The sequence below is a fragment of the Moschus berezovskii genome, chromosome 4 (assembly GCF_049115385.1).
Source record: "Moschus berezovskii isolate FMDL1 chromosome 4, NW_MosBer_1.0, whole genome shotgun sequence".
Lineage (NCBI taxonomy): Eukaryota > Metazoa > Chordata > Mammalia > Artiodactyla > Moschidae > Moschus > Moschus berezovskii.
The window spans coordinates 71,629,044-71,655,210 of NC_142463.1; the positions used below are offsets into that span (position 1 = coordinate 71,629,044).

The following is a 26,167-nucleotide window of genomic DNA, read 5'->3' on the forward strand; positions in this document are numbered from 1 at the left end:
TCCCCGACAAGCCCCGCGCGTCCGGCGTCGATTCACGCTAAGGCTGAGCGGGGGGCGGGGCTGCGGTTGGGGAGGTGCGTTCCCAACGGTTCCCGCGGCGGTTAGAACTCGGCGCAACCGGGATTTTCTGGTTTCCAATAGTGTGTCTGGCGTTCCTCGGTTGGCGCCCGGGAGAGGGTCGGAGGTTTCCGAACGCAGAGGAGAGCGCGGCGTGCGCCGTCGTCGGTGGGTCTCTCTCACAGCTACGACTTGTGGTGAGCCACTGCCCGTGGAGAGTGGAAACTGGCCTACCTGAGGAGGTACAGGTCTTCCCCTCTCGGTTCCCTCGGATGCGTTTAATCTAGTCCTCGCCCTCACTGCTCACGCTGCTCTGCATTGTCGTATTTTCGTAGAAGAAAAATCGGGAAGGAAGTTGTTCATGTTTTTCTCCACTGTCTCCAGATGAACGAAGGACCAATTCTGTCAAATTGAGCATTCTTGATAGAGAACAGTACTATATAAAGCCTTGAATGACCTTCCAAAATGCGGAATCCTTTTCTACTACAGCCCATCTTTTTTATGTTCAGCGAGTATAATGAACACTTGTTCTTCGGTGTGATGTGTGTGCCTGTGTATACCTGCAAACGCGTTGTAATTAAGGCCCAAAGATGTCAGGGCCTGTAAGAAGCATGATATGCTTTTCCACTATGTACAGGCTATAACTAAGTTGAAGGGAGGAGAAATCTTTATTTGAGGGTATTAAATGGCCCACTAGGAAGATGAAAATATATTTGCATATCAGACGTTTTCATTGATCCTTTAGAAGGGTGAGAGAATTCTTGGGTTAAAATTTACATAAACCTGATTTAGTTGAAACAAAATGTAATGTTAGAATTTGCCCAAATTTTCTTAACCCTTCTTCCTTCACCGTCCAATAGGTAACTAGAGTTGTTGGAAAAAAAGAGTGGGGGGACCTGAACCTTTGACTTTTGTTTGGGAGAGTCTTCTCATTTAAGCAGAAGCAAATTTTTGGAAACGAAAGAGGAAAGAGATATTTTCTTTACTAAGATTTCATAGTATCGTATATAATTTCGTGCCACAGTTTATTCCAGTAAGATGAAAGTTTTATTTTTAATTTTCCTCCCTACATCTGAGAAATTTTGAGAGTGGAGTAAATTTATTATTTTAGCTAGGTGAGGGGAAGGAAGGGCAGTTTTGTAATCATCATTTAGTCACTGAAAATATTGGGTTTCTGTACGTGCCTTAGAGTCCTGACTATAATACACAGGACTCTAACCGTTTGGAGCTTGAGATGTCAGAATTCTAGAAGGGTGATCAAAGAGGAGCTTCAATGACAGAGGTAAATGGGATCTGAAAGGAATGTAATTTAAAGATTATGCATGCAGATGGAGTAGTAGAGATAATAAAGCTTTCATTTAAGTTGTATTATTAGTAATATGTCTTAGTACACAATAATTATGAATATTAATTATTAGCAATAAAATGTAGTATTTATCATGATTTTTAAATGTTCAGAGCTACTTAGAGAATTTCACACCCCTTGAGATACCCATCAGTTGAAGAAACAAAAACTTTTCTTATTTATTTTTGTGAGTTAACCTGCTAAATGTCATTTTGATCTCTGTGGTTGTTACGTGAATGTGAGTGTATGGTTTTAAATTTTATAGTCATGGTGAATAGGAGAAGGGGATAACCTTTATCTGGTAATAAACTACCTTTAGGAAAATATGAATGTTATGATACCAGTTTTGTCATGTTCAGAGCTTGTAACATGATCAAGTTCAAACACTTCATATTGAAATTAATTTGTAATAAATAGGAAAACTGCAGTGTGACATAATTAAAAGGTCTTTGTGTCATGATGGCCTAGGTTCAAATCTTGGTTCCACCATTTACAGTTTGTGTGACCTTGAGTAAGTTATTTGGAGAAGGAAGTGGCAACCCACTCCAGTATTTCTTGTCTGGAAAATTCCATGAACAGAGGAACCTGGCGGCCTACAGTCCATGGGGTTGGAAAGAGTCAGACGCACGCACACACACGGAAGCAAGTTATTTTTCTCATTCTTAGTTTCTTCATCTTTAACATGAAATAAAAACAGTTTACATGCTTGTTAGCAAGATTGAAGATGGTTAGAAAAGGGGAATTGTAATAAGTAGTCCTTGGCTTAAATGAAAAATTGATTCATAGAAATTTTGTTGAACTTTCCATTATGGCTTTACACTGCAGAGAAATTGATTATTGCTGGCTGTTTTGCTTTGTTTAAAATTACCATGAAAGATTTCACAACATTTGAAATAGAAACATAGTAACTCGAGTTAAGTTTTATTAGTGTGAGAGAATTTTGACTGACATCACAGATTCTTTCAGGCAAGGTACAAGAAATTCATTTCTTTTTTTAAGAAATGGAATCTAGTTCATCAGACTTCTATAATAAAGATAATGAAGAAGAAAGTTTGCTGGCAAATGTTGCCTCCTTAAGACATGAACTGAAGATAACAGAATGGAGTTTGCAGAGTTTAGGGGAAGAATTATCTAGGTGAGTGAGTAAAATTATGTATAGAATTCTACCTTAGGACTTTAACTGATGAATGTAAAATTTTTGAATATCATTATTGTTTGTTGTGTTTCTCATGTGTCCAGAATAGAGGATAATGTTCCATAATTTAAAAAATAATAATTTTTAATATAGCTTTCAGTTTAGGAAGAAGAACAGAACTATTAAAGAAGTGTTTACAAGTTAAGACCTTTAATATATTAGGACTCAGTGTAAAATATATGTGTAGGCTTAACTCTGGAGAAGGAAATGGCAACCCACTCCAATGTTCTTGCCTGGAGAATCCCGGGGACGGGGGAGCCTGGTGGGCTGAGGTCTATGGGATCGCACAGAGTCGGACACGACTGAAGCGACTTAGTAGTAGGAGTAGGCTTAACTCATCTTTTATTATATGACTGTTTTTTGAATCTTAAATAACTCTAGCATAGAAGCTCCAGAAACATAGATTGCTAATTTTAAAACTAATTATGGTTTATTGAAAATTTAATTGAAATGCCTCAAGTTCATTTCTGGAATCTGATTTCCGGCAATATTTCAGGTGCTTTTCTATTTTGTTACTTAATATGTAGAAATTTAGAGTAAATACTTAAAAGTATCTGACAACTAAAATGTATTTTTTCTTTTTTTTTTCCTAGTGTTAGTCCAAGTGAAAATTCTGATTATGCTCCTAATCTCTCAAGGTCTGAAAGACTCATTTTGGAAGATCTTTCTCACCCTAGCCATCTCGGATTTTTGAATTACTCACCTCATAAAAGAGTTTGTAAAATGCCCAATAGTGGTACTGATTTTCAAAAAAAGCCAAGAGATAAGGTTATCATTTTTAGACCTGCCTACCTAAAAGTAGTTTTAGACCTTTCTATTTAAAATACTTTTTCTCTGAGTTTTTTTTTCAAATGCCTAATTTATGTTTTCCTTAGTCTTTTACTATAGTGTTCAAGATGCTTTGAATTTAAATGGTATATAAGAGAGTAGCTATTTTGATGTATTACTCTATTTTTAAACTTCTATATTTATTACCTTTTCACAATTAAATGTCTTGTTTTCTCTGTATCCCCCTTGATTTTAGTACCATACCATGTATGTAATAGGTAATCATGGCTTATTAAGTGATTGAAGTATATTGCTGTTTAGCCTGAGTCAAGTGCTCCATTCATTATATCTAAATTTTGTGGATGATGTTAGACATCTGTCCTGGTCTGAAACTCACTCTTTCTTCCTCTTTTTATTCTCTTGTATTCTCTATCTTGCTATGTGTACTCCTCTTTCTTACTCAACCCTTTATCTCCTTTTCCTTTATCTTCCTCCCATTTTTTATTACCCCACTGCCAGCAAACGTATATACATATGGTTACATATGTACATCATAAACTTTTTTGATAGAAATTTGCTCTTCCCACTTAAGAAAGTTAGCAATTGAGAGATTTTCATTTAATAAGGAAGCTGCTTGATGAAGCTATCTGAGCCTGCATTTTAGAAAATGAATTCAAATTCCTTGTCTACAAAGATTATGTAATTTTGAGAAATTTGATGTGTATCCTAATTCAAATTGCTGACTTTTTATTGTATATATGCCTTCACTGACATCATTGTGTTTTACCCTAAGCAAAATCAAAAGTTACATGACAAATTGAAAGGGGAAAACTATTGATAATGCCTAATTAAAGACAAATGAAGGCTCTTTAATACATAAAGAGCTCCTAGAAATAAGGAAAAATCATCATACCAGTGGAAATATGTGCAAAAGGCATGAATGGGAAAGGAAATTAAAACAAATAAAACGAGTTCAATCTCAGTCATGAAAAGAGAAATTCACTACCAGATTATTAATCATCCTGAGTTTGGCACTGTATTTTGTGGGTGATATTAGGGGGAAATAGGCATTCTCATGCATTGCTGGTAGAAATGCAAAGTGATATAATCTCAGTGGAGAGACATTTGGTAATATTTACCAAAACCACAAATTTGTTTACCTTTAACTTGGAAATCCTATTTCTGGAAAGCTACCTGCATAAGTATAAAATGAGGCCTTGTTTGTCATAACAAAAGACTAGTAATAGCTCAGTTGTCTAGTAATAGGGTATTGGTTGAATAAATATGCAGTAAATACTGCAGCTAAGCAGGTAAAAAGAAAAAAGGAGTTTCTCACTGAATTGATTGTGGAGAGATTGCGAGGATATATTGTTGAAGTGAAAAACCATATTTACTATTCTGGTTTTGCATAAGAGCTGTTGTGGGGGGTGGGTAATTTGTATTGTTTGTGTATGTATATGGAAGCACTAGAAGACTAGATTTAAGATCCTAACTTAATTAATGACTCTCCTATAGAAGGAGTTTCCTGTTTTTTTGCTGTCTAATTTGTGTTATACAAAAATTTATAAGTTAGAAACTTGTAAAAATGGTTACCTATTTACTTAATATGGGAATGGGGAATGATACTTCTGTATGTACTCTTTTATATATAGTTCTGACTTTTGAATTATATAAATACACTACTTATTCAAAAAATAAAATTAAGTCATGTTTGGAAACCTCAACTAATGAAAATTAAAATACTTTATTATAAAATATATATTCAAAAAAGTATAATATAAATATATGTACAGTTAACAGTGGCTCAGTAGTAAAGAATCTGCCTGCAGTGCAGAAGCCACAGGAGACATGAGTTCCATCCCTGGGTTGGGAGGATCCCCTCGAGCAGGGCATGGCAACCCACTCCAGTATTCTGCCTGGAGAATCCCATGTACAGAAGAGCCTGGTGGGTTACAGTTCATAGGGTCTCAAAGAGTAGCACACAACTAAAGCAACTGAGCATGCAAAGAATAATTTATCCATTTTGTTGTTTGTGGGCATTTCAGTTCTTAACATTTTTATATAATTCTCAGGTACAAAAGTACAAAAGTTTCTATCAGATTTATACCCAGGAGTAATACTGTTGAGTCTTAGCATGTTCTTGGTATTACTGGATAATACCAAGAACTTTTCCAAAGTATACCACTGTTTTACAAGCCAAATGTATTTACTTACTTGTTCACCATCTGCTGAGGAGAGAGCTGATTGTCTCACATATCTTCACCAACACTAAGTATCTTACCCTATTTTTCTGAGCTACTTAGTCTTTTATTGATAATTGTTTGTTGTATTATATATAATACTTAGTGAAGTAATTCAAAATAGATTGTTCTTTTTCATTTTTCAGATGTCTTTTTCATCTTCTACCCCTGTGGATCAGGAAATCAAAAGTCTTCGAGAGAAACTTAATAAACTTAGGCAACAGAATGCTTGCTTAGTTTCACAGAATCATTCTTTAATGACTAAAATAGAATCTGTCCACTTTGAATTGACACAGTCAAGAGCAAAAGTATGTTTCTTGAAATGGTGACTATGCCAACAGAAAAGAATCATCTTAAGATTTGTAATTGGAAAAATATTCCTTGTATTACCTTAATATGTTATATATAATGATTTTTATTGTGATAATATATCAACCTATTATAGAATCAATTTTATATGAATTTAATGTTTGAAAATTAGAGGAACTTGTATAATCTATTTTAGATAAGTCAGAGCTGCTTAAAATTCTTAAGATTACCAATTTGTGTGGTTTTGCTTCTTGTACAAAGAAAATATATAGCTTCCTTATCTTCCTCTTTAAAATAATACATCCTTATAGTTGAAAACTTCAGAAATAGAAAAAAGAAAAGGGAGAAAGATAACCCAGTTTCCACCATCTAGAAACTACTTTATTGGTTTATCATATAATTGAATATTACACATTTGAATAGTTTTGTTTTTTCCTGTGTTTTATACTTCTTATATAGTCTAAGCATTTTTTGGTGCATTTACCTAGCTTTTCCAACAACCATTTTTTATGGTAGCATTAATGTTTTCTTATGTGAGTGTGCCATAACTTAATAACTCTCCTGTTTAAATGGTTTCCTTTATTTTTCTATATGATTGATATTATACAAAAAAATTAGAAGAAAGGAAAGAGTCCAGTAATGGAGGCATGGTATATATATATATATATGCATACATATAATTAATTGCTACCAAGCTTACTTTTGTTACTTAAGGTAAAAGCATATATCAATGTATCAGTACTACAATATATTAATATATCAGTACTAAAACATATCAATATATGAGTACTAAAATGCAAAGTTATTTGACTTTCATGGGACTTTGTAAAGTTTAGATGATATTTGTCGAGGCACTTAGAGTGGTATCTGTACAGTCAGCACTCAGAAACTTACCTGAAATATTTAGTGGCAGAAACAAACACAGTAACTAATCTGTTTTGTTTTTTATAAAATGAGCATATTTGTCTATATGTTTGTGTTTTAGTATGTGTATGTATATATATATATGTATATGATGTATATAAGGAAAGAAAGACTATGCTATAACTCTGGGAACTATTAGAGCGTCATAGTGAGACTTTGACTGTTTTTTAGACATAGTTTTAAGTAGTACAGTTACAGGAGGTTGTTATTTTTCTTTTGTTCTTTTCAAACAAAACAAAGTACACTGTTGTGCTTAAGGAGAAAAATGCTGCAGTGAACATAAAACTTTTTTGGTGTTTGTGATTATTTCTGGGATAGATTTCCAGAATGGTCAAATCACACGAAAAGAGTTTTTTCAGGCATTTACTGCACTCTGTCTACATTCAGTAGTCTACTGATTTAAAGAAGAAAAAAAAAACACTACACTTTTTAATTTCTTTGGGGCAAAAATATCTTGTTTTTCTTGATTTCTCATGAGATTTACATTCTCAGTGCATTTGCCATTTCTTTTGATGTGTCTGTTTATTTTAATTTTTTAGTCCCCTATAGATTCTTTTTAAAGTCATAGAGGCTGAATTATTTGAAGTCTTAGAGATATTAAAAGTTTTACTATTAACTTCTGAACTATTAACATTTTAAATGTTCCTTTCTTTGAGCATATAAATACACCAGTGGTTATTCTAGGCAGTAAGATATTTGTATTTTATATACTTCTCAGTTTTTCTTTTGGGGAAGGCAATGGCAAGCCACTCCAGTACTATTGCCTAGAAAATTCCATGGATGGAGGAGCCTGGTAGGCTGCAGTCCATGGGGTCGCTAAGGGTCGGACACGACTGAGCGACTTCACTTTCACTTTTCACTTGCATGCATTGGAGAAGGAAATGGCAACCCATTCCAGTGTTCTTGCCTGGAGAATCCCAGGGACGGGGGAGCCTGGTGGGTTTCCGTCATAGGGTCACACAGAGTCGGACACGACTGAAGTGACTTAGCAGCAGCAGCAGCAGCAGCAGTTTTTCTTTAAGAACTGGGGTATTTTGGCTTATTGAATTTTCTTTCATTTTGGCTATGCTGGATCTTCATTGGGGTGTCCTTCTCTTGTTGAAGAGCATGGGCTCAGTAGTTCTGGTGCTTGGGCTCTCCAGGTGTGGCATGTGGAATCTTAGTTCCCCGATCAGAATTCGAACCTGTGTACCCTCCATTGGAAGGTAGATTCTTAACTACCGGACCACCAGGAAAGTCCCCCATCTCAGCATTTTCTAAACTGCTTAATAAAATATTTTTTAGGGAGGTTGCCTTTTCCAGGGCAGGTCTCAGCTTTGATGTTGCATATGTGCCGCTTTTGGAAATCTTTTGCTTCCCTTTGTACTGGACAACATATTCATGATTTACCTTTTAGCAAAGTCTGTATAGTAGTTACAGTTCTGGAGCTTGAAGTCTTGTCCTTTCTGGGCTTATTACCCTTCAGGCCTGCTGTCCAGCTGTCTTCCTGGGACTACTCTTTGATGTTCTTCCAGGTTGCGTCTGCGGTTTCCTGGATCTCATGTTGACTTTCTTGGTTTACTCTTTCTTTAGTTGAAGCATATTTTCTTGCCTGTTTGAAATGTCTTAATTTCTCCCCAACACTTGATTGAATTCTGTAATGAAAATTATTTTCCCCTAGAGTTTTTAGGACATTGCTTTCTTGTCTTATATCCTCTTGTGTGTGTCTAGAATGTTTAATCCCATTGTGAATTACATTTCCTAGCTTGTAATATGGAGAAGGCAGTGGCACCCCACTCTAGTACTCTTGCCTGGAAAATCCCATGGACAGAGGAGTCTGGTAGGCTGCAGTCCATGAGGTCGCTAAGAGTCGGACACGGCTGAGCGACTTCACTTTCACTTTTCACTTTCATGCATTGGAGAAGGAAATGGCAACCCACTCCAGTGTTCTTGCCTGGAGAATCCCAGGGACTGGGGAGCCTGGAAGAAGGCCGTCTATGGGGTCACACAGAGTCGGACACGACTGAAGTGACTTAGCAGCAGCAGCAGCAGCTTGTAATATATTTTTCATTTGTTTTTCCATTTATGATAGCTTTTAGTATTTTCTTTCTTTCCATGGTGTTTTTAAATTTCATAGTGATTTATCTTTGAGTAGACCTTTGTTATTTATTGTACTGGTTACATAAAGATTTTCTGTTTGAAATCTTGTGTCCTTTGGTCCCTGAAATTTTTCTTATGTAATCTTTATTATTTTCTTCCTTTTGTTTTCTTTCTTCTGTCTTTCCTAACCTGATTGGTCCTTTAAATCTTTCAAGTTTTTCCCTGGTATTTTCCATCTCTTTGTCTTCCTGTGATAACTTTTTCAGAGATTTCCTCAATGTTGTCATCCTATTGAATCTTTTATTTTGGCTGTGATAATTTTTCATTTTCTAGAACTTTTCATGTTCTCCAATTGTTTTGTATTTGCAATATCCTCTCATTGATCTCTCAATGATTTGTGTGTGTGTATGTATGTATGTATTTGCCTTGCTTCTGCCAGTTGCCTTTAACTTTTGTTTTGACCTCTCAGATGTTGGTATTCTGGCTGCTTGTATTTAAGAGAAGGCACTTAAATGCTGTTTGGAAACTCTCTGCAAAGGTGAGATTTGTTGTCCACTGAGCTTCATTTGTTGGTAATGGTTGAGGAGGTGGCTCTTTTGTAGGGAGCCATCTCCCTTCTCCCAATCAGTATCCATATGTGAGGTCTTTTACTTTGAAGTTCTTGAGTTTCTGCAGCAAAGAATCCTTTGATTTCTTACCTGTGAGATAGCCCCAGATGAGGTGGGATAGGAGCCTAGAGGCTGACTGTTCTGTATTAATCTCTTTGTTTTTTAACTCTCCCTCATCTCTGCTCATCATTCCACAAAATGTTTCAAGAGTCCCAAATGTTGCCTGTTCAGTTTATCCAGATTAGTAAACTGTCTCTCTCTCTTAAGTGGAAGGCTCTTGGTGATTCTTTTGACTCCTGGTGTTCTGAGCGTGGGAAAAGGAGGGACTTATCAAAGAGATCTTGAACTATGTTCCAAGTTTTCTCTTCTAGACCTCACCCCTGTCCTGCACTGTATACCTCATGCTTACTTTTTCTGGGGATATTTAGTGTTCTTTTCCAGACACCATTTAGGTTGGTGATTTCCTTCATCTTACACTCTTCATAGTCCAAGTCGTATTTTCTAGGTTTTCTCTAGTAATCATGTTTTCTAAATTTAGGCTTTAAAAAGAGTTAAGTATTTTTATGTAATTTTAATCTTTTTAGTTAGTGATGGTAGAGATTCTCTTATTTTTCCTAAATAGTTAACCAGTTGTCTTGTGATATTAAGTTGAGGATAATGGGAGGAGCTTACAGGAGACTGGCTTGTGATGATGACATGCCCATGTAAGTTGATAGTCAAGATGAGCTTCATAATTGAAGAGCGATTGGGGATTCTATTGAATCTCCATCAGATGGTAACAGAAACTAAGGAGCAGATAGATTAATTTATTTTGTAAAGTGCTCTGAAAGTTGTTTTTTGTTTTAGGTTTCTATGCTTGAATTTGCTCAAAAACAGGCAGCCAATGTACCAATCTTAGAAGAACAGATTATAAATTTGGAAGCAGAAGTTTCAGCCCAAGATAAAGTTTTGAGGTAAGATTTACAGTTTTTTTTTTTTTTTTAAATCACATTTCATTGATTAGAATGTAACATCATGTGAGTGTGTGAATCTCATCCATATCTTCACCTGGGAAATTGCTAACAGTGTCTGTTTTTATCATGAAATCTCATGTTGTTTAGTCGCTAAGTCCTGTCTGACTCTTTGCGACGCCATGAACTATAACCCACCGGGCTCCTCTGTCCATGGGATTTCCCAGGCAAGGGTACTGGAGTGTGTTGCCGTTTCCTTCCCCAGTGGGTCTTCCCCACGCAGGGATCAAACCTGTGTCTCTTGCATTGCGGGTGGATTCTTGACCACTGAGCCACCTGAGAAACCCTCTTACAACTTTAAAATACTTATTTTCGACCTCTATTTTTGATATATCTTGTTAAATTTTGACCTCCACCCAGGCTTCCCTGGTGGCTTAGATGGAAAAGAGTCTGCCTGCAGTGCAGGAGACCCAGGTTCAATCCCTGGATCAGGAAGATCCCTGGAGAAGGAAATGGCAACCCACTTCAATATTCATGCCTGAAAAATCCCATGGACGGAGGAGCCTGGCAGGCTACACCCCATGGGTTTGCAAAGAGTCAGACATGACTGAAGTGACTTAGCATGCACACACAGATAGACTGTCTCAGAACTTGATGAGTCTGTTTTCAGTTTATCATAATTTGTGGCTGCAGGATACATGCAGTTGTATGGCAGCTAAAAAAGACTAAATCTAAGCTGAGATATTTATTTATATGTTTTCATTAATATGAACTAGTTTGCTTATTGTCCTATGTAGTTATGCTCACTACTTTGATGGGAATTCAAAGAAATACAAGGAATCAGGCACTTTATAATTTGTCTTCCTTTTCTGTTTTGAATACATGAGAAATACATGCATATTAAATAGTGTTCCATTTTAGTGATTCTCAAAGATTAATTCTGGGACCAGCAGTATGAGCATCATCTGGAAACATGTAAGAAATGCAAATCTCAGTTCTGGTCTCAGACTTTCTGAATCACAGACTCTGGGAGTTGGGGCCCAGCAGTCTATGTTTTAACAAGTCCTACAGATGATTCTGATGCACACTAAAATCATCTCTCATGAGCATCAGAATTTTGTAATTTTCTTAGTATTAGATATGTTTATTCCTAGGTATTGTATATTTTTGGTTGTTGTGAATTTGTTCTTGTTCTTTTTTTTTAAAGCTATGTTCCATGTGAGATCTTAGTTCCCTGACCTGGAATTGAACTCAGGTCCTTGGGAATGAGAGTGCAGAGTCCTAACCACTGAACTGCCTGGCAATTCCCAATTTGTTCTTATTCTGTTCATTGATAGAATATAGGAAGGCTACTGCTTTTTGTATAATACTATAATTATTTTGTAATTGGACTATTTGTCATAACTTTGATAAATTCTGATTTTTATTTTGATTCTCCAGGGATTTTCCAGGTAGCTAATGATATTATCAGCAAAAAAAGAATTTTGTCTCTCTTTTTTGAAATTTATACTTGTTACTTTTTCATTTTTGCTTTTTGCAGCTGTCAGAAAAATCATTGGATATGGTGGTGATAATAGTCATCCTTATCTAGTTTCTGAAATATACCTAGGTATCATTAAATGCCTCTCAGTTCTGTTCACTTGCTTCTGCTGCTGCTGCTGCTGCTAAGTCACTTCAGTCATATCCGACTCTGTGTGACCCCATAGACGGAAGCCCACCAGGCTCCCCCATCCCTGGGATTCTCCAGACAAGAACACTGGAGTGGGTTGCCATTTCCTTCTCCAATGTGTGAAAGTGAAAAGTGAAAGTGAAGTTGCTCAGTCGTGTCCGACCCTTAGCGACCCCACGGACTGCAGCCTACCAGGCTCCTCCATCCATGGGATTTTCTAGGCAAGAGTACTGGAGTGGCTTGCCATTGCCTTCTCCGTCAGTTGCTTCTAGGTATCATTAAATAGGATATCAGCTTTTGTTTCAGACACATTTATCATTTGATGGCAGCATCCTTTTAGTCCTTGTTACACCTCATAGTATGCTAGAGGATGTATAAGCCTTTTCTCTGCCTTATGTTTAATATTTGTTTCTCTTAAGTCAGTGATTTAAAATAATAGAATTCCTGACGTTGAACTGTTCTTGCATACCTGAAATAATCTCTTCAACAGCCTTTAAAAGTATCTTTATTTTATAGAGAGGCAGAAGATAAATTAGAGCAGAGTCAGAAAATGGTAATTGAAAAAGAACAGAGTTTGCAGAAGTCCCAAGAGGAATGTATAAGGTTGAAGGTGGACTTACTTGAACAAAGTAAACAAGGAAAGAGGTATGTGTTTTTAAAGGAAATTATTGTATTTCTAGGGGAAAAACAAAGAATATAGTACCTATTTAAAATTCTGCATAGTTTTTGAGGTAAAATAAATTTCAGAAATTTGTCAGTGGAAAATTTAATGTTTTTCATCCTTTAATTTTAAAAAATTTTTGATTAAAATTTTCACAAGTAGATTTTATATGTTATTGGCCTTTTGAATTGGAATTAATTCCTTAAAGCCTGATAATGATTATCAATGAAATGACATTTACTTATTTATTAAATAAAATTCATAAGAAAGTGTGGTTTGGTCTTCCTTTAGGAATAGATAAGTAATGCAAAAATATTTATTTTGTATAAGCCATGTCTTTTCTTTAAAGCCATATCTTAAGATTAAGTTTTCTAGATAACTGACCACATAATTATTAACTTTGAATGTTAATTAACTTTTAAACTAATAGAGATAAAAGCTTTTTAATGAGATTTTACCATATAATAATGTCATTATAACAGTTTTTACACAGGGTAAAATCATAATCTGCATTTTTATCATCTTTGGCAACAAAAATATGTTTTAAAATTTCATCCTATGATATAAGTAATTGTATGAAGAAAGTGTTTTTGAAAAGTTGTCATAAATAGATAAATATTTGTTTGCATGTGCATTTAAACTTCTAAAAACTGCTCAAAACCTGTCTATGTTGTTTTTTCATTAAAATGAGTTTGGAAGAATATTTTCTCAACAGTGTTTGGTTAGTATAGTTCAAGTTACAGTATATGTTTGGTAGGTATTATTACTTAGTGGAAATGTTGAGGTTTTGGAGTCAAACCAGCCAGGTTTAAACCTCTCAGTGACTTTGTTACCTTGAAGAAACTATTTAACCTTGTTAAACCTCATTTTGTTCATATTAAGTCAAGATGATATGGTCTTGATGTGAGGGATAAATGAAAAAAGAAATGTAAGGTGCTTCACAAATAATACACACTAACCAATGTAGCTATTGTAAATATAAACTGTGTGGTCAAATATTCTGAAAATCAGACTTCACTTACTCACATGAACTTTTTGTACATAGGTATTTAAAATAACAAGATAATACATGAAGACTAGCCTTATAATATAGCTAAGAATAAGTACAGAAAGAGTAACTCGTTCTCTGTAGAACTTAAATAGAGATGATTTTTTATGGAAGGGGATTTTTTTTTTTTTTTTTTTCAGTTGTTCTGGTTCTTCGTTGCTCACATGGGCTTTTTCTTTTTGGAGAGAGGGGCTGGCTACTCTCTAGTTGTGGTGTGTAAGCTTCTCATTGCGGTGCTTTCTCTTACTGTGGAGAACAGGCTCTTTGTGCATGGGCTCCAGTAATTGTGGTTCACAGGCCCAGGTACTCCCTGGCACGTGAAATCTTCCCGGACCAGGGATCAATCAAACCCATGTTCCCCATGTTACAAGATGGATTCTTTTTCCACTGGTCTACCAGGGAAGTTCCGGGGTAGGGGATTGAGTTTGATGTCATAAGGTGGATAAGTAGGGGTGCACGCGTTCTGGACAACATGTGCAAAGGCAGAGAAATACAAAAGAACATCTTTTCTAAAGAACGCTAGGAATTTTGTGTACTTATAAATGGACAGATATAGTAGGATATAAGGAAAAAGACAGGCTTGGTCCAGACTGTAAATTGCTTTGTGTTTTATGCCAAAGGATTTGTATTTTAACCTAGGAAGCATAAATCATCAATTCATATTTTTAGGTAGAGATGTGATGTGAAGATTCTTGGAACTTTTTGAAGAACTAGAATGAATATTGGCATTCTAAAATTGAAATATCAAAACCTTTACAAAGACAATTTTGAGAGTAGAGATTAATCATAATGGATTAAAAAGCCAGTGTAAGGCACAGATTGTTTAGCTTTATGCAGTTTATAAGAGAAATATGTAAAACATAAAAACAGAATAAATAATAAGGTCCTACTATATAGGAAAGACTCTGATGCTGGGATTGGGGGCAGGAGGAGAAGGGGACAACAGAGAATGAGATGGCTGGATGGCATCACCGACTTGATGGACATGAGTTTGAGTGAACTCCGGGAGTTGTTGATGGACAGGGAGGCCTGGCGTGCTGTGATTCATGGGGTCGCAGAGTCGGACACGACTGAGCGACTGAACTGGACTGTATAGGACAGGAAACTATATTGAATATCCTGTGATTAAACCATAATGGAAAAGAATATGAAAAAAATTATATATATAACTGAGTCACTTTGCTGTATAGCAGAAATTAAATGCAACATTTTATTTTTAAAAAAAAAACACACAAGGACACAGAAAAGATGAATGCAAAGGGATGAAAATAAATATTTTAGGCAGAAAACAAAGTAAGTATGGTTGTATTAGTATCACAGAGTAGTTTTAAGTGCAACAAGCATTACTAGAGTTAAAAATAACTCTTTTGTATTTATATATATATGTATATACATAATATGGAGAAAGAAATGGCAGCCCACTCCAGTACTCTTACCTGGAGAATCCCATGGACGGAGGAGCCTATTAGGCTGCAGTCCATGGGGCCACAGAGTTGGACACGACTGAGCGACTTCCTTTCACTCACTTCATATTTTATCACTGGAGAAGGAAATGGCAACCCACTCCAGTATTCTTACCTGGAGAGTCCCATGGACAGAGGAGCCTGACTGGCCGTGGTCCATGGGATCACAGAGAGTTGGACACAACTGAAGTGACTAAGTACGCGCGTTCAGTTCAGTTCAGTTCAGTTGCTCAGTCGTGTCCGACTCTTTGCGACCCCATGAACCACAGCACGCCAGGCCTCCCTGTCCATCACCAACTTCCGGAGTTCACTCAAACTCATGTCCATTGAGTCGGTGATGCCATCCAGCCATCTCATTCTCTGTCATCCCCGTCTCCTCCTACCCTCAATCCCTCCTAGCATCAGACTCTTTTCCAGTGAGTCAACTCATCGCATGAGGTGGCCAAAGTATTGGAGTTTCAGCTTTATCTCCTCCTACCCCCAATCCCTCCTAGCATCAGACTCTTTTCCAGTGAGTCAACTTGTCACATGAGGTGGCCAAAGTATTGGAGTTTCAGCTTTAGCATCAGTCCTTCCAGTGAACACACAGGATTGATCTCCTTTAGAATGGACTGGTTGGATCTCCTTGCAGTCCAGGGGACTCTCAAGAGGCTTCTTCAGCACCACAGTTCAAAAGCATCATTTCTTTGGCGATCAGCTTTCTTCATGGTCCAACTCTCACATCCATGCATGACCACTGGAAAAACCATAGCCTTGACTAGACAGACCTTGGTTGGCAAAGTAATGTCTCTGCTTTTTAATATACTATCTAGGTTGGTCATAACTTTCCTTCCAAGGAGTAAGCGTCTTTTAATTTCATGGCTGCAATCAGCATCCGCAGTGATTTCGGAGCCCCAAAAAATAAAGTCTGACACTGTTTCCACTGTTTTCCCATCTATTTCCCATGAAGTGATGGGACCAGTTGCCATGATCTTTGTTTTCTGAATGTTGATCTTCAAGCCAACTTAGTCTTCTGTAAAACAACTGTTTATTCTTGAAAAATGTCAGAGTCACGAAAGACTAAGAAAAACTGAGATGTTCCAGATTAAGACTAAAGAGACACGATAATTTAAAGCAATAAGTGATCCTGGATCAGAAGAAAGAAAATTCCATAAAGAAATTATTGGAATAATTAATAACATTTATATATAGTTGGACCATAAAGAAGGCTAAGCACTGAAGAATTGATGCTTTCAAATTGTGGTGCTGGGGAAGACTCTTGAGAGTCTCTTGGACAGTAAGGAGATCAAATCAGTCAGTTCTAAAGAAAATCAACCCTGAATATTCATTGGAAGGACTGATGCTTAAGCTTAAGCTCCAGTACTCTGGCTACATGATATGAAGAGATAACTCATTAGAAAACCCCTAATTCTGGGAAAGCAGGAGGAGAAGGGGGCAACAGAATATGAGATGATTGAATGGCATCACTGACTCATTGTGCATAAGTTTGAGCAAGCTCCAGGAGATAGGGAAGGATAGGGAAGCTAGGCATGCTTCGTTTCCTTGAGTCTCAAAGAGTTGAATAGACTTAGTGACTGAGTAACAAAATTGTGTCAATTTTAGATTTCTTAAATTTGATAGTTACTTATGGCTATATGAAACAATCTCCACATTCTTAGAAGATATGTGCTGAAGTATTTAGGACTGAAGTTTATTAATTACTCCAGAATATAGAGTTTAGTGCAAAAATATCTCTCAAATGAGAGACATAAAGCAGTGGTAGCAAATTGACAAAAATCCACATTAAGGGGTTGCTGCTGCTGCTGCTAAGTCACTTCAGTCGTGTCCGACTCTGTGTGACCCCATAGACGGAAGCTCACCAGGCTCCCCCCGTCCCTGGGATTCTCCAGGCAAGAACACTGGAGTGGGTTGCCATTTCCTTCTCCAATGTGTGAAAGTGAAGTCGCTCAGTTGTGTCCGACCCCCAGCGACCCCACGGACTGCAGCCCACCAGGCTCCTCCATCCATGGGATTTTCTAGGCAAGAGTACTGGAGTGGCTTGCCATTGCCTTCTCCGCATTAAGGGGTTACTGATTTAAAATTTTAAAAACAAAAACTTCAGAAAATGATGCTGAATGAATTATTGATTAAAAAGTTAAAATAGATTCTTCATACAATACCTGCATTAAAAAAAAATTCCAGATGTATTAAAGGCCCAATTGTGAAAAGGAGAACTGTTAGAAAAAATATAGGGGAATCTTTTCTATGTTGTATCACGGTAGGGAAGGATGTTTTAAAATGAGAGCCAGAAAACATAAACATTACAGGAAGAGATTGCTGTTGTTCCGTCACTAAGTCGTGTCTGACTCTGCAGTGTGCCAGGCCTCCCTCACTATCTACTGGAGTTTGCCCAAGTTCACATTCTTTGAATCAGTGATTCTATCCAACCGTCTCATCCTCTGCCACCCTCGGCTTCTTTTTCCTTCTATCTTTCCCAGCATCAGGGTCTTTTCCAGTGAGTTGGCTCTTTGCATCAGGTGGCCAAAGTATTGGAGCTTCACCTTCAGTGTTTCCAATGCATGTTCAGGGTTGATTTTCTTTAGGATTGACTGGTTTGATCTCCTTGTAGTCCAAGGGATTCTTCAGAGTCTTCTCCAGCACCACAGTTTAAAAGCATCAATTCTTCAGTGCTCAGCCTATTTTATTGTCCAACTGTCACATCCCTGCATGACTATCAGAAAGATCATAGCTTTGACTGAACGGACCTTTGTCGGCAAAATGATGTCTTTGCTTTTTAAATATGGTGCCTAGGTTTGTCATAGTTTTCCTTTTAAGAAGCAAGCAGCTTCTAATTTCATGGCTGCAGTCACCATCTGCAGTGATTTTGGAGCCCGAGAAGAGGAAATCTGTCACTGCTTCTAATATTTCCCCTTCTATTTTCCATGAAGTGATTGGGCCAGGTGCCATGATCTTAGTTTTTTTAAAATGTTGAGTCTTAAGCCAGCTTTTTCACTTTTCTCTTTCATCCTCATCAAGAGGCTCTTTAGTTCCTCTTTGCTTTCTGCGTAAGGATGGTGTCATCTGCATATCTAAGGTTATTGATAGTCCCAGCGGTCTTGACTCCAGCTTGTAACTCATCCAGCCCAGTATTTCGCATGATATACACTGCATATGTTTAATAAGCAGGACGACAATATACAGCCTTGTCGTACTCCTTTCCCAATTTTGAACTGGTCAGTTGTTCTATGTAAGGTTCTAACTGTTGCTTCTTGACTCGCATACAGGTTTCTCAGGAGGCAGGAGGGATGGCATGGGGAAGGGGATGTACAGTAATAAAAGACAAAGAATCTGAAGAGGTAAAGGACAGGAAGTTCATATGGCCAATAAAACATGAAAGTTGCTTAACGTTACTGTCATCAAAAATGTAAATTAAAATTATAGTAAGTTTATAAAGCTACAGTCATTTCACACTGTTATTTAATTGATTGGCAAAAGTTTTAAATTTGATAGTAACTGCAGTAACTTACTGAACATTTATTGTCTGTAAAAGGTTCTAAGTGCTTCTGGTGTGTAACTTACTTATTTCTCATACTGTCATATGAGATTGATAATACTCTGCTTTTATAGATGAGGAAACCGAATTAGACGTTAAAGTCACCCCATTAGAAAGTAGTAGAGGGAGAATTTGAACCAAAGCAACTGACTCCAGGCCCCAGGGAATTGAATACCATGCCAGATATAGTAGTATAAAGTGGTTACTTAGAAAGATTATGGAAACAGGTTACATTTCAAGTAATCTGTGAGATCTTGGGTAAGTTACTTCAGTTCAGTTCAGTTCAGTCGCTCAGTCGTGTCCGACTCTCCGCGACCCCATGAATCACAGCACGCCAGGCCTCCCTGTCCATCACCAACTCCCGGAGTACACTCAAACTCATGTCCACAGAGTCGGTGATGCTATCCAGCCATCTCATTCTCCGTCGTCCCCTTCTCCTCCCGCCCCCAACCTTTCCCAGCATCAGAGTCTTTTCCAGTGAGTCAACTCGTCGCATGAGGTGGCCAAAGTATTGCAGTTTCAGCTTTAGCATCAGTCCCTCCAATGAACATCCAGGATTGATCTCCTTTAGAATGGACTGGTTGGATCTCCTTGCAGTACAAGGGACTCTCAAGAGTCTTCTCCAACACCACAGTTCAAAAGCATTGATTCTTCGGCGATCAGCTTTCTTCACAGTCCAACTCTCACATCCATAGATGACCACGGGAAAAACCATACCCTTGACTAGACGGATCTTGGTTGGCAAAGTAATGTCTCTGCTTTTTAATATGCTATCTAGGTTAGTCATAACTTTCCTTCCAAGAAGTAAGCGTCTTTTAATTTCATGGCTGCAATCAGCATCTGCAGTGATTTTGGAGCCCAAAAAATTGAAGTCTGACACTGTTTCCACTGTTTCCCCATCTATTTCCCATGAAGTGATGGGACCAGATGCCATGATCTTTGTTTTCTGAATGTTGAGCTTCAAGCCAACCTTTTCACTCTCCTCTTTCACTTTCATCAAGAGGCTTTTGAGTTCCTCTTCACTTTCTGCCATAAGGAATGTGAAGTCAAGTGGGCCTTAGAAAGCATCACTACGAACAAAGCTAGTGGAGGTGATGGAATTCCAGTTGAGCTATTTCAAATCTTAAAAGATGATGCTGTGAAAGTGCTCACTCAATATGCCAGCAAATTTGGAAAACTCAGCAGTGGCCACAGGACTGGAAAAGGTCAGTCTTCATTCCAATCCCAAAGAAAGGCAATGCCAAAGAATGCTCAAACTACCGCACAATTGCACTCATCTCACATGCTAGTAAAGTCATGCTCAAAATTCTCCAAGCCAGGCTTCAGCAATATGTGAACCGTGAACTCCCAGATGTTCAAGCAGGTTTTAGAAAAGGCAGAGGCACCAGAGATCAAATTGCCAGTGTGCTTAGGTTTCAATAAACTCTCATACCTATTGCCATTAGGTTTCAATAAACTCTCATACCTATTGCCAAGGAGCTCTGCACCAGAGATGTTCATTGCAATCCTGTATTAACTGGAAGCAATCTTAGTGCCTAGCAACTAAAAAAATGGATGAACAAATTATACTATTTTTATACCACACAATAGTATATAGTAGATTTTTTAAAAAATGAGCTATAGTCACAGGGCTGAACATAGATCTTGATAATTAGTAAAAGCAGTCTGTAGAAGACATATATATACATTGTAGTGCCATTCATATGAAGTATAAAAACATGGAAAAAAGCCTAGAAGGGATGGGGTGGCAGGTGGGAGGGAGATTCTGGAGGGAGGGGACATATGTATTACCTATGGGTGATTCAGGTTGACATATGGCAGAAACCAACACATATTGTAAAGCAATTATCCTCCAGATAAAAATAAATTTAAAAGAAACATGGAAAAGAAAGTACAGTCCTTCATTGAATGTAAGATTACACAGATTTTAAGGTGTGCTGTTATTTTAGTAATCATTAAAAAATACCACCATGAAACTATGGTATGCCATCAGAATTAAAATAACCTACCAGTTTAAGAGGTGTTAAAAATGTGAAAACAGTGTGCCTCTTAAAATAGATGAGCTGTGATGTATTGTTTGTGGGTTTTTTGGTTAACCTATGAATATACAAAATGTATAATAATAAAAAGTTAGACTAGTGTTACCTCTGTGGTAGAAGTCAGGGGAATGGAATTCAGAGGGGAATACACAGGAATGTCAACTCTGTAATGTCTGTGATATTTTCTTTGCTTAAGATAAAGGCTATGTGAAATAAAAATAGCGAAGAGTTTAGGATTCATAAAAGTTGAGTTGAGAATACGTGGGTTTATTTATCCATTCTTTTCTCTATGGCTGAAAATATTAAGCCCTTTTTAAAGAAATTGGTGGTAAGGAAGAGTAGTTAAGTATAAAGTGGATAAGTTTGACTTGAAAGATGACAGAGTAAAGCACATATCTGTGAAGGTTTTTGTTTGAGAAATGCTGCAGGTATCCTTCGCTCTCTGAATACTAGCTATACCAATGAAGGAATGGAATATATTCTCTTAGATTTTCAAATAAATCCCCCCTTTTTTTTTAATCTGAAATTTTGATCCAGGTAGATAGCTCAGATAATCTACAGTTGCTCTCCCAAGTTAAGAACCTCTTATATTCAGGAAGTAAGAGATATTTTATTTTTTCTCTCTCTTTTAGAAAACACATTTTATCTTTAAAATTTTTTTTGGCCATGCCATGCGGCATGTGGGATCTTAGTTCTTCCAACAAGAGATCAAACTCGTGCCCTCTGGCATTGGAAATGCAGAATCTTAACCATTGGACTGTCAGGAAAGTCCTGTGAGATACTTTGACTCGAATTTGTAAGCCCATAGAGAAGACACTGAAAATATAAAAATATAAGTTCCTGAAAGGGAAGAACTAAGATCTAGAGTATAGATAAAGAAATCACTTTGGATAAGAGAAGAGTTGCTAACTTTAAAATAATGGGATAAAAATAGGTTTGAATATAGAAAAATTTTTAGATATGGGTGTGAAATTGACCAGTTTCCAGCCCAGTAGTCTCAGTTCACTGTGAGACAGATGAGGAAAGGTCAGAATCAACTGAGAGATGAGACAGTGTGGTTGGCAGTAGTTGGATTTGGTTGTTAAGATTTTGTATCTTATATCAGTAGAAGTTACTGTCATTTGAAATACATTTAAAAAAATTACTTGGCCTTTGCAAAGATCACAAGATTTTCTGAGTATTTTTAATATACTAGACCATGCACTGTTTCTGTAATACCTGAATTTTGAGATCTATCATACAGCCTCAGGCTTCTTCCCTAATCTGTCTTCTCCAGATAGGAAAAAAAATTGCCAATACATAAAAATATTTCAAAGTTTATAAATATTTTATGTTCTGTTTTGTTTTTCATGTAGATATCTTATATTGAGGAAATTATTGTAGTCTAATCTTCATTTTTCATTTTAAGTCTTATACTCATTTTTTTAACACAGAGGAATCTGCTTCTCTCGAATTATTCCTTATAATTAAATACAGGTTACTTTGGAACTTAAGTACACAAGTACAGAGCATTCTTTACTTTTATTAATTATCCGTTTTTTAATTTTAGAGCTGAACGACAAAGGAATGAAGCACTATATAATGCTGAAGAGCTCAGTAAAGCTTTCCAACATTATAAAGAAAAAGTGGCTGAAAAACTGGAAAAGGTAAGAGGCAATTGTGCAAATTCAGTGTTCTGTATTGTCCATATTCTAAAAATAAAGCTAGACATAGAATATCTTTATTTATAGTTAAAGCAAGGAGTAATTTTTATGATAGCACTCATAATAATTGAAATAAAGAATGTATAATGATTAGTTAATATAATATTTACAGTCTTATAATGAACATTAACTTTCTTATCCAAAGAAGGAAAAGAGTGGAGATAAGAGAACAAACAAAATATAGAGAAAGATGAGATGAGTGAACAGTTTGGAGCTATAGAAGTAAAAGCAGGAAATTTGTTGCCATCACCTCAGTGAAAATGAAGGCAGAGTAGATTATGTAGCCTTTAATTGGTCTCTCTAGATATAACACCCTGAGAGGGGCTCCACTTCTATCTCAGAGGAAGGTTCCTTGAACAGGTTCTACATAGTAATATAGAGTTTAATTACGTTCCTTGAATATACATGACAATAAACCTGTTTGGAGGGAGGCCATGTTGGACATTCAGATAAATTCTTTATATCCTTAACTAATATTTATAAATTCTGTTCAAAGAAAGGCAGAAAGGGAAGAAATATTAACAATTAAAAGAATTAAGATTCCATTAGATACTGAAGTTTTAAGTGTGAATTAATAAGATCACTGTTTTGAAAGCCTTGGAAAAGGTCCCTGTGGGAAAGAAATACTAGAAAGGATTTTTTTCTTGGGCACACCACATGGCTTGCGGGATCTCAGTTCCCCTACCCGGGGTTGAACCCAGGCCTCATCGCAGTGATATCATGGAGTCCTAACCACAAGACTGCCAAGGAATTTTTAATAAGGTAATCTGGAGGGGGAAGTAGAATCCTTAGTATGGGGAATATCCTCCTGGAGAGGGAGGACTTCATAGAAGAAAGAGAGGAAAATGGAAAAGATGAGTTTTTTCACATGTCTCCTCAGGATTGTTGATTTCATAACTGCTCAGCATAGCCCTAGAATCTAACAAAGGAAATCTTTTAAGTTTGGACCTATGATTTCATTGGGAGTATTCTGTGGCTAAAATTTCAAAAATTGCTTCTCTGGCACATTTGCCTTTGGTAACTTAATGTTACAAAAGTTAGTAACATTAGCTTTTAGTAACAATGTAGCTTGCTTTGTCAAGTTGCTTGCCTTGTCCAGGTAAAACCAGAACAATTCTGCTTATAGATAATAGTGCTATTGTCCCTCTCTTGAAGTTGTTAACTATTTCTGGATAGGTGTTAATATTCCCCCTCTCTGTTTTTTGTTGCTAGAAGTTCACTTTCTTCCTTTCACTACAAGGCTGAGGACTTAAACCTGTGGAATACTTACTCCATTCTCCTGCTTATTTCTGAAATCATTGCATTTGAAATACCTAAAACTTATGACTACATTAGTATGTCAACTTAAAACAGATTATTGTTTTAGGTTCAAGCTGAGGAAGAAATATTAGAGAAAAATCTAATTAATTGTGAAAAAGAAAATAAAAGGCTACAGGAGAAGTGTGGTCTGTATAAAAATGAACTTGAAATTCTAAAAGAGAAATTAAGGTACAGTATCCTATTATAGAAAAAGGATTTTTTTGTGTAGAAGTAGAGGAAAAACTGAAACATTTAAAAATAGAATATTTTGTATTCTGTAATTATGGCTTTAAATTATGTAGAAAGATAGACATTCATAACTGGTTGTTTTCTACTTATAAGGTTAAGGTTATCAATGAATGAAATGTGTTGATGTTAACATACTTAAATATAGTAGTATGATGAACCAAGGTCCATCTAGTCAAGGCTATGGTTTTTCCAGTGGTCATGTATGGATGTGAGAGTTGGACTGTGAAGAAAGCTGATCGCCAAAGAATTGATGCTTTTGAACTGTGGTGCTGGAGAAGACTCTTGAGAGTCCCTTGGACTACAAGGAGATCCAACCAGTCCATTCTAAAGGAGATCAATCCTGGGTGTTCATTGGAAGGACTGATGCTAAAGCTGAAACTCCAATACTTTGGCCACCTTATGCGAAGAGTTGACTCACTGGAAAAGACTCTGATGCTGGGAGGGATTGGGGGCGGGAGAACAGAGGATGGATGAGATGGCTGGATGGCATCACCGACTCGATGGACATGAGTTTGAGTGAACTCCGGGAGTTGATGATGGACAGGGAGGCCTGATGTGCTGTGATTCATGGGGTCGCAAAGAGTCGGACGCAACTGAGCAACATATTTGCCTTGCATACATATAAAAAAATTAACATAGACCTAATGTCTTTGAAGCCACTCCAGTACTCTTGCCTAGAAAATCCCATGGATGGAGGAGCCTGGTAGGCTGCAGTCCGTGGGGTCGCTAAGGGTCGGACTCGACTGAGCGACTTCACTTTCACTTTTCACACATTGGAGAAGGAAATGGCAACCCACTCCAGTGTTCTTGCCTGGAGAATCCCAGGGACGGGGGAGCCTGGTGGGCTTCCGTCTATGGGGTCACACAGAGTCGGACACGACTGAAGTGACTTAGCAGCAACAGCAGCAGCAATGTCCTTGTAATGTGACCACATCAGCTAGTTAGTAGAATATATATTCTTCAGATTAGGAGGAATCACCTAGTTTTTTTTTTTTTTTAAGTAATTAATTTTTTATTGGAGGCAAATTATTTTACAATATTATATTGGTTGGTTTTGCCATATATTGACATGAATTCGCCCCGGGTTTACATAAGTTCCCCCTCCTGAACCCCCCTCCCACCTCCCTCCTCCCTTTATCCTCCCTCTGGGTCATCCCCGCACGCCAGCCCCGAGCATCCTATAACATGCATCGACCCTGAACTAGTGATTCGTTTCACATATGACAACATACGTGTTTCAATGCCATTCTCCCAAATCATCCCACCCTCACCCTCTCCCACAGAGTCCCAAAGACTGTTCTATACATCTGTGTCTCTTTTGCTGTCTCGTATACAGGGTTATCATTTGCATCTTTCTAAATTCCATATATATGCGTTAGTATACTGTATTGGTGTTTTTCTTTCTGGCTTATTTCACTCTGTATAATAGGCTCCAGTTTCATCCACCTCATTAGAACTGATTCAAATGTATTCTTTTTAATGGCTGAATAATACTCCATTGTGTATATGTACCAAAGCTTTCTTATCCATTCGTCTGCAGATGGACATCTAGGTTGCTTCCATGTCCTGGCTATTATAAACAGTGCTGCAATGAACATTGGAGTACATGTGTCTCTTTCAATTCTGGTTTCCTCGGTGTGTATGCCCAGGAGTGCAATTGCTGGATCATATGGCAGTTCTATTTCCAGTTTTTTGAGGAATCTCCACACTGTTCTCCATAGTGGCTGTACTAGTTTGCATTCCCACCAACAGTGTAAGAGGGTTCCTTTCTCTCCTCATCCTCTCCAGCATTTATTGCATGTAGACTTTTGGATAGCAGCCATTCTGACTGGTGTGAAATGGTATCTCATTGTGGTTTTGATTTGCATCTCTCTGATTATGAGGGATGTTGAGCATTTTTTCATGTGTTTGTTAGCCATCTTTCTGTCTTCTTTGGAGAAATGTCTGTTTAGTTCTTTGGCCCATTTTTTGATTGGGTCACTTATTTTTCTGGAATTGAGCTGCAGGAGCTGCTTGTGTATTTTGGAGA

At 37.2% G+C, this 26,167-nt stretch overlaps 1 protein-coding gene across 7 annotated transcripts in view; it reads left to right on the forward strand.

Moving 5' to 3' along the window:
* The first annotated feature begins 44 nt into the window (after nt 1-44).
* Nucleotides 45-26,167, forward strand: part of CCDC18 (coiled-coil domain containing 18) — a 118,018-nt gene continuing 91,895 nt past the window's right edge. For 2 of the 7 annotated variants that reach the window (XM_055403941.2, XM_055403945.2), the window contains exons 1-7: nt 45-2,537; nt 3,191-3,365; nt 5,752-5,913; nt 10,372-10,478; nt 12,661-12,789; nt 22,437-22,533; nt 23,957-24,078. In XM_055403941.2, the coding sequence (XP_055259916.2) occupies nt 2,404-2,537; nt 3,191-3,365; nt 5,752-5,913; nt 10,372-10,478; nt 12,661-12,789; nt 22,437-22,533; nt 23,957-24,078 (926 nt within the window). In that variant the 5' untranslated portion in view covers nt 45-2,403. Of the gene's footprint in view, nt 2,538-3,190; nt 3,366-5,751; nt 5,914-10,371; nt 10,479-12,660; nt 12,790-22,436; nt 22,534-23,956; nt 24,079-26,167 lie in introns of those variants that run through there. The other 5 variants (XM_055403939.2, XM_055403940.2, XM_055403942.2 and 2 more) reach the window with 5 other exon arrangements.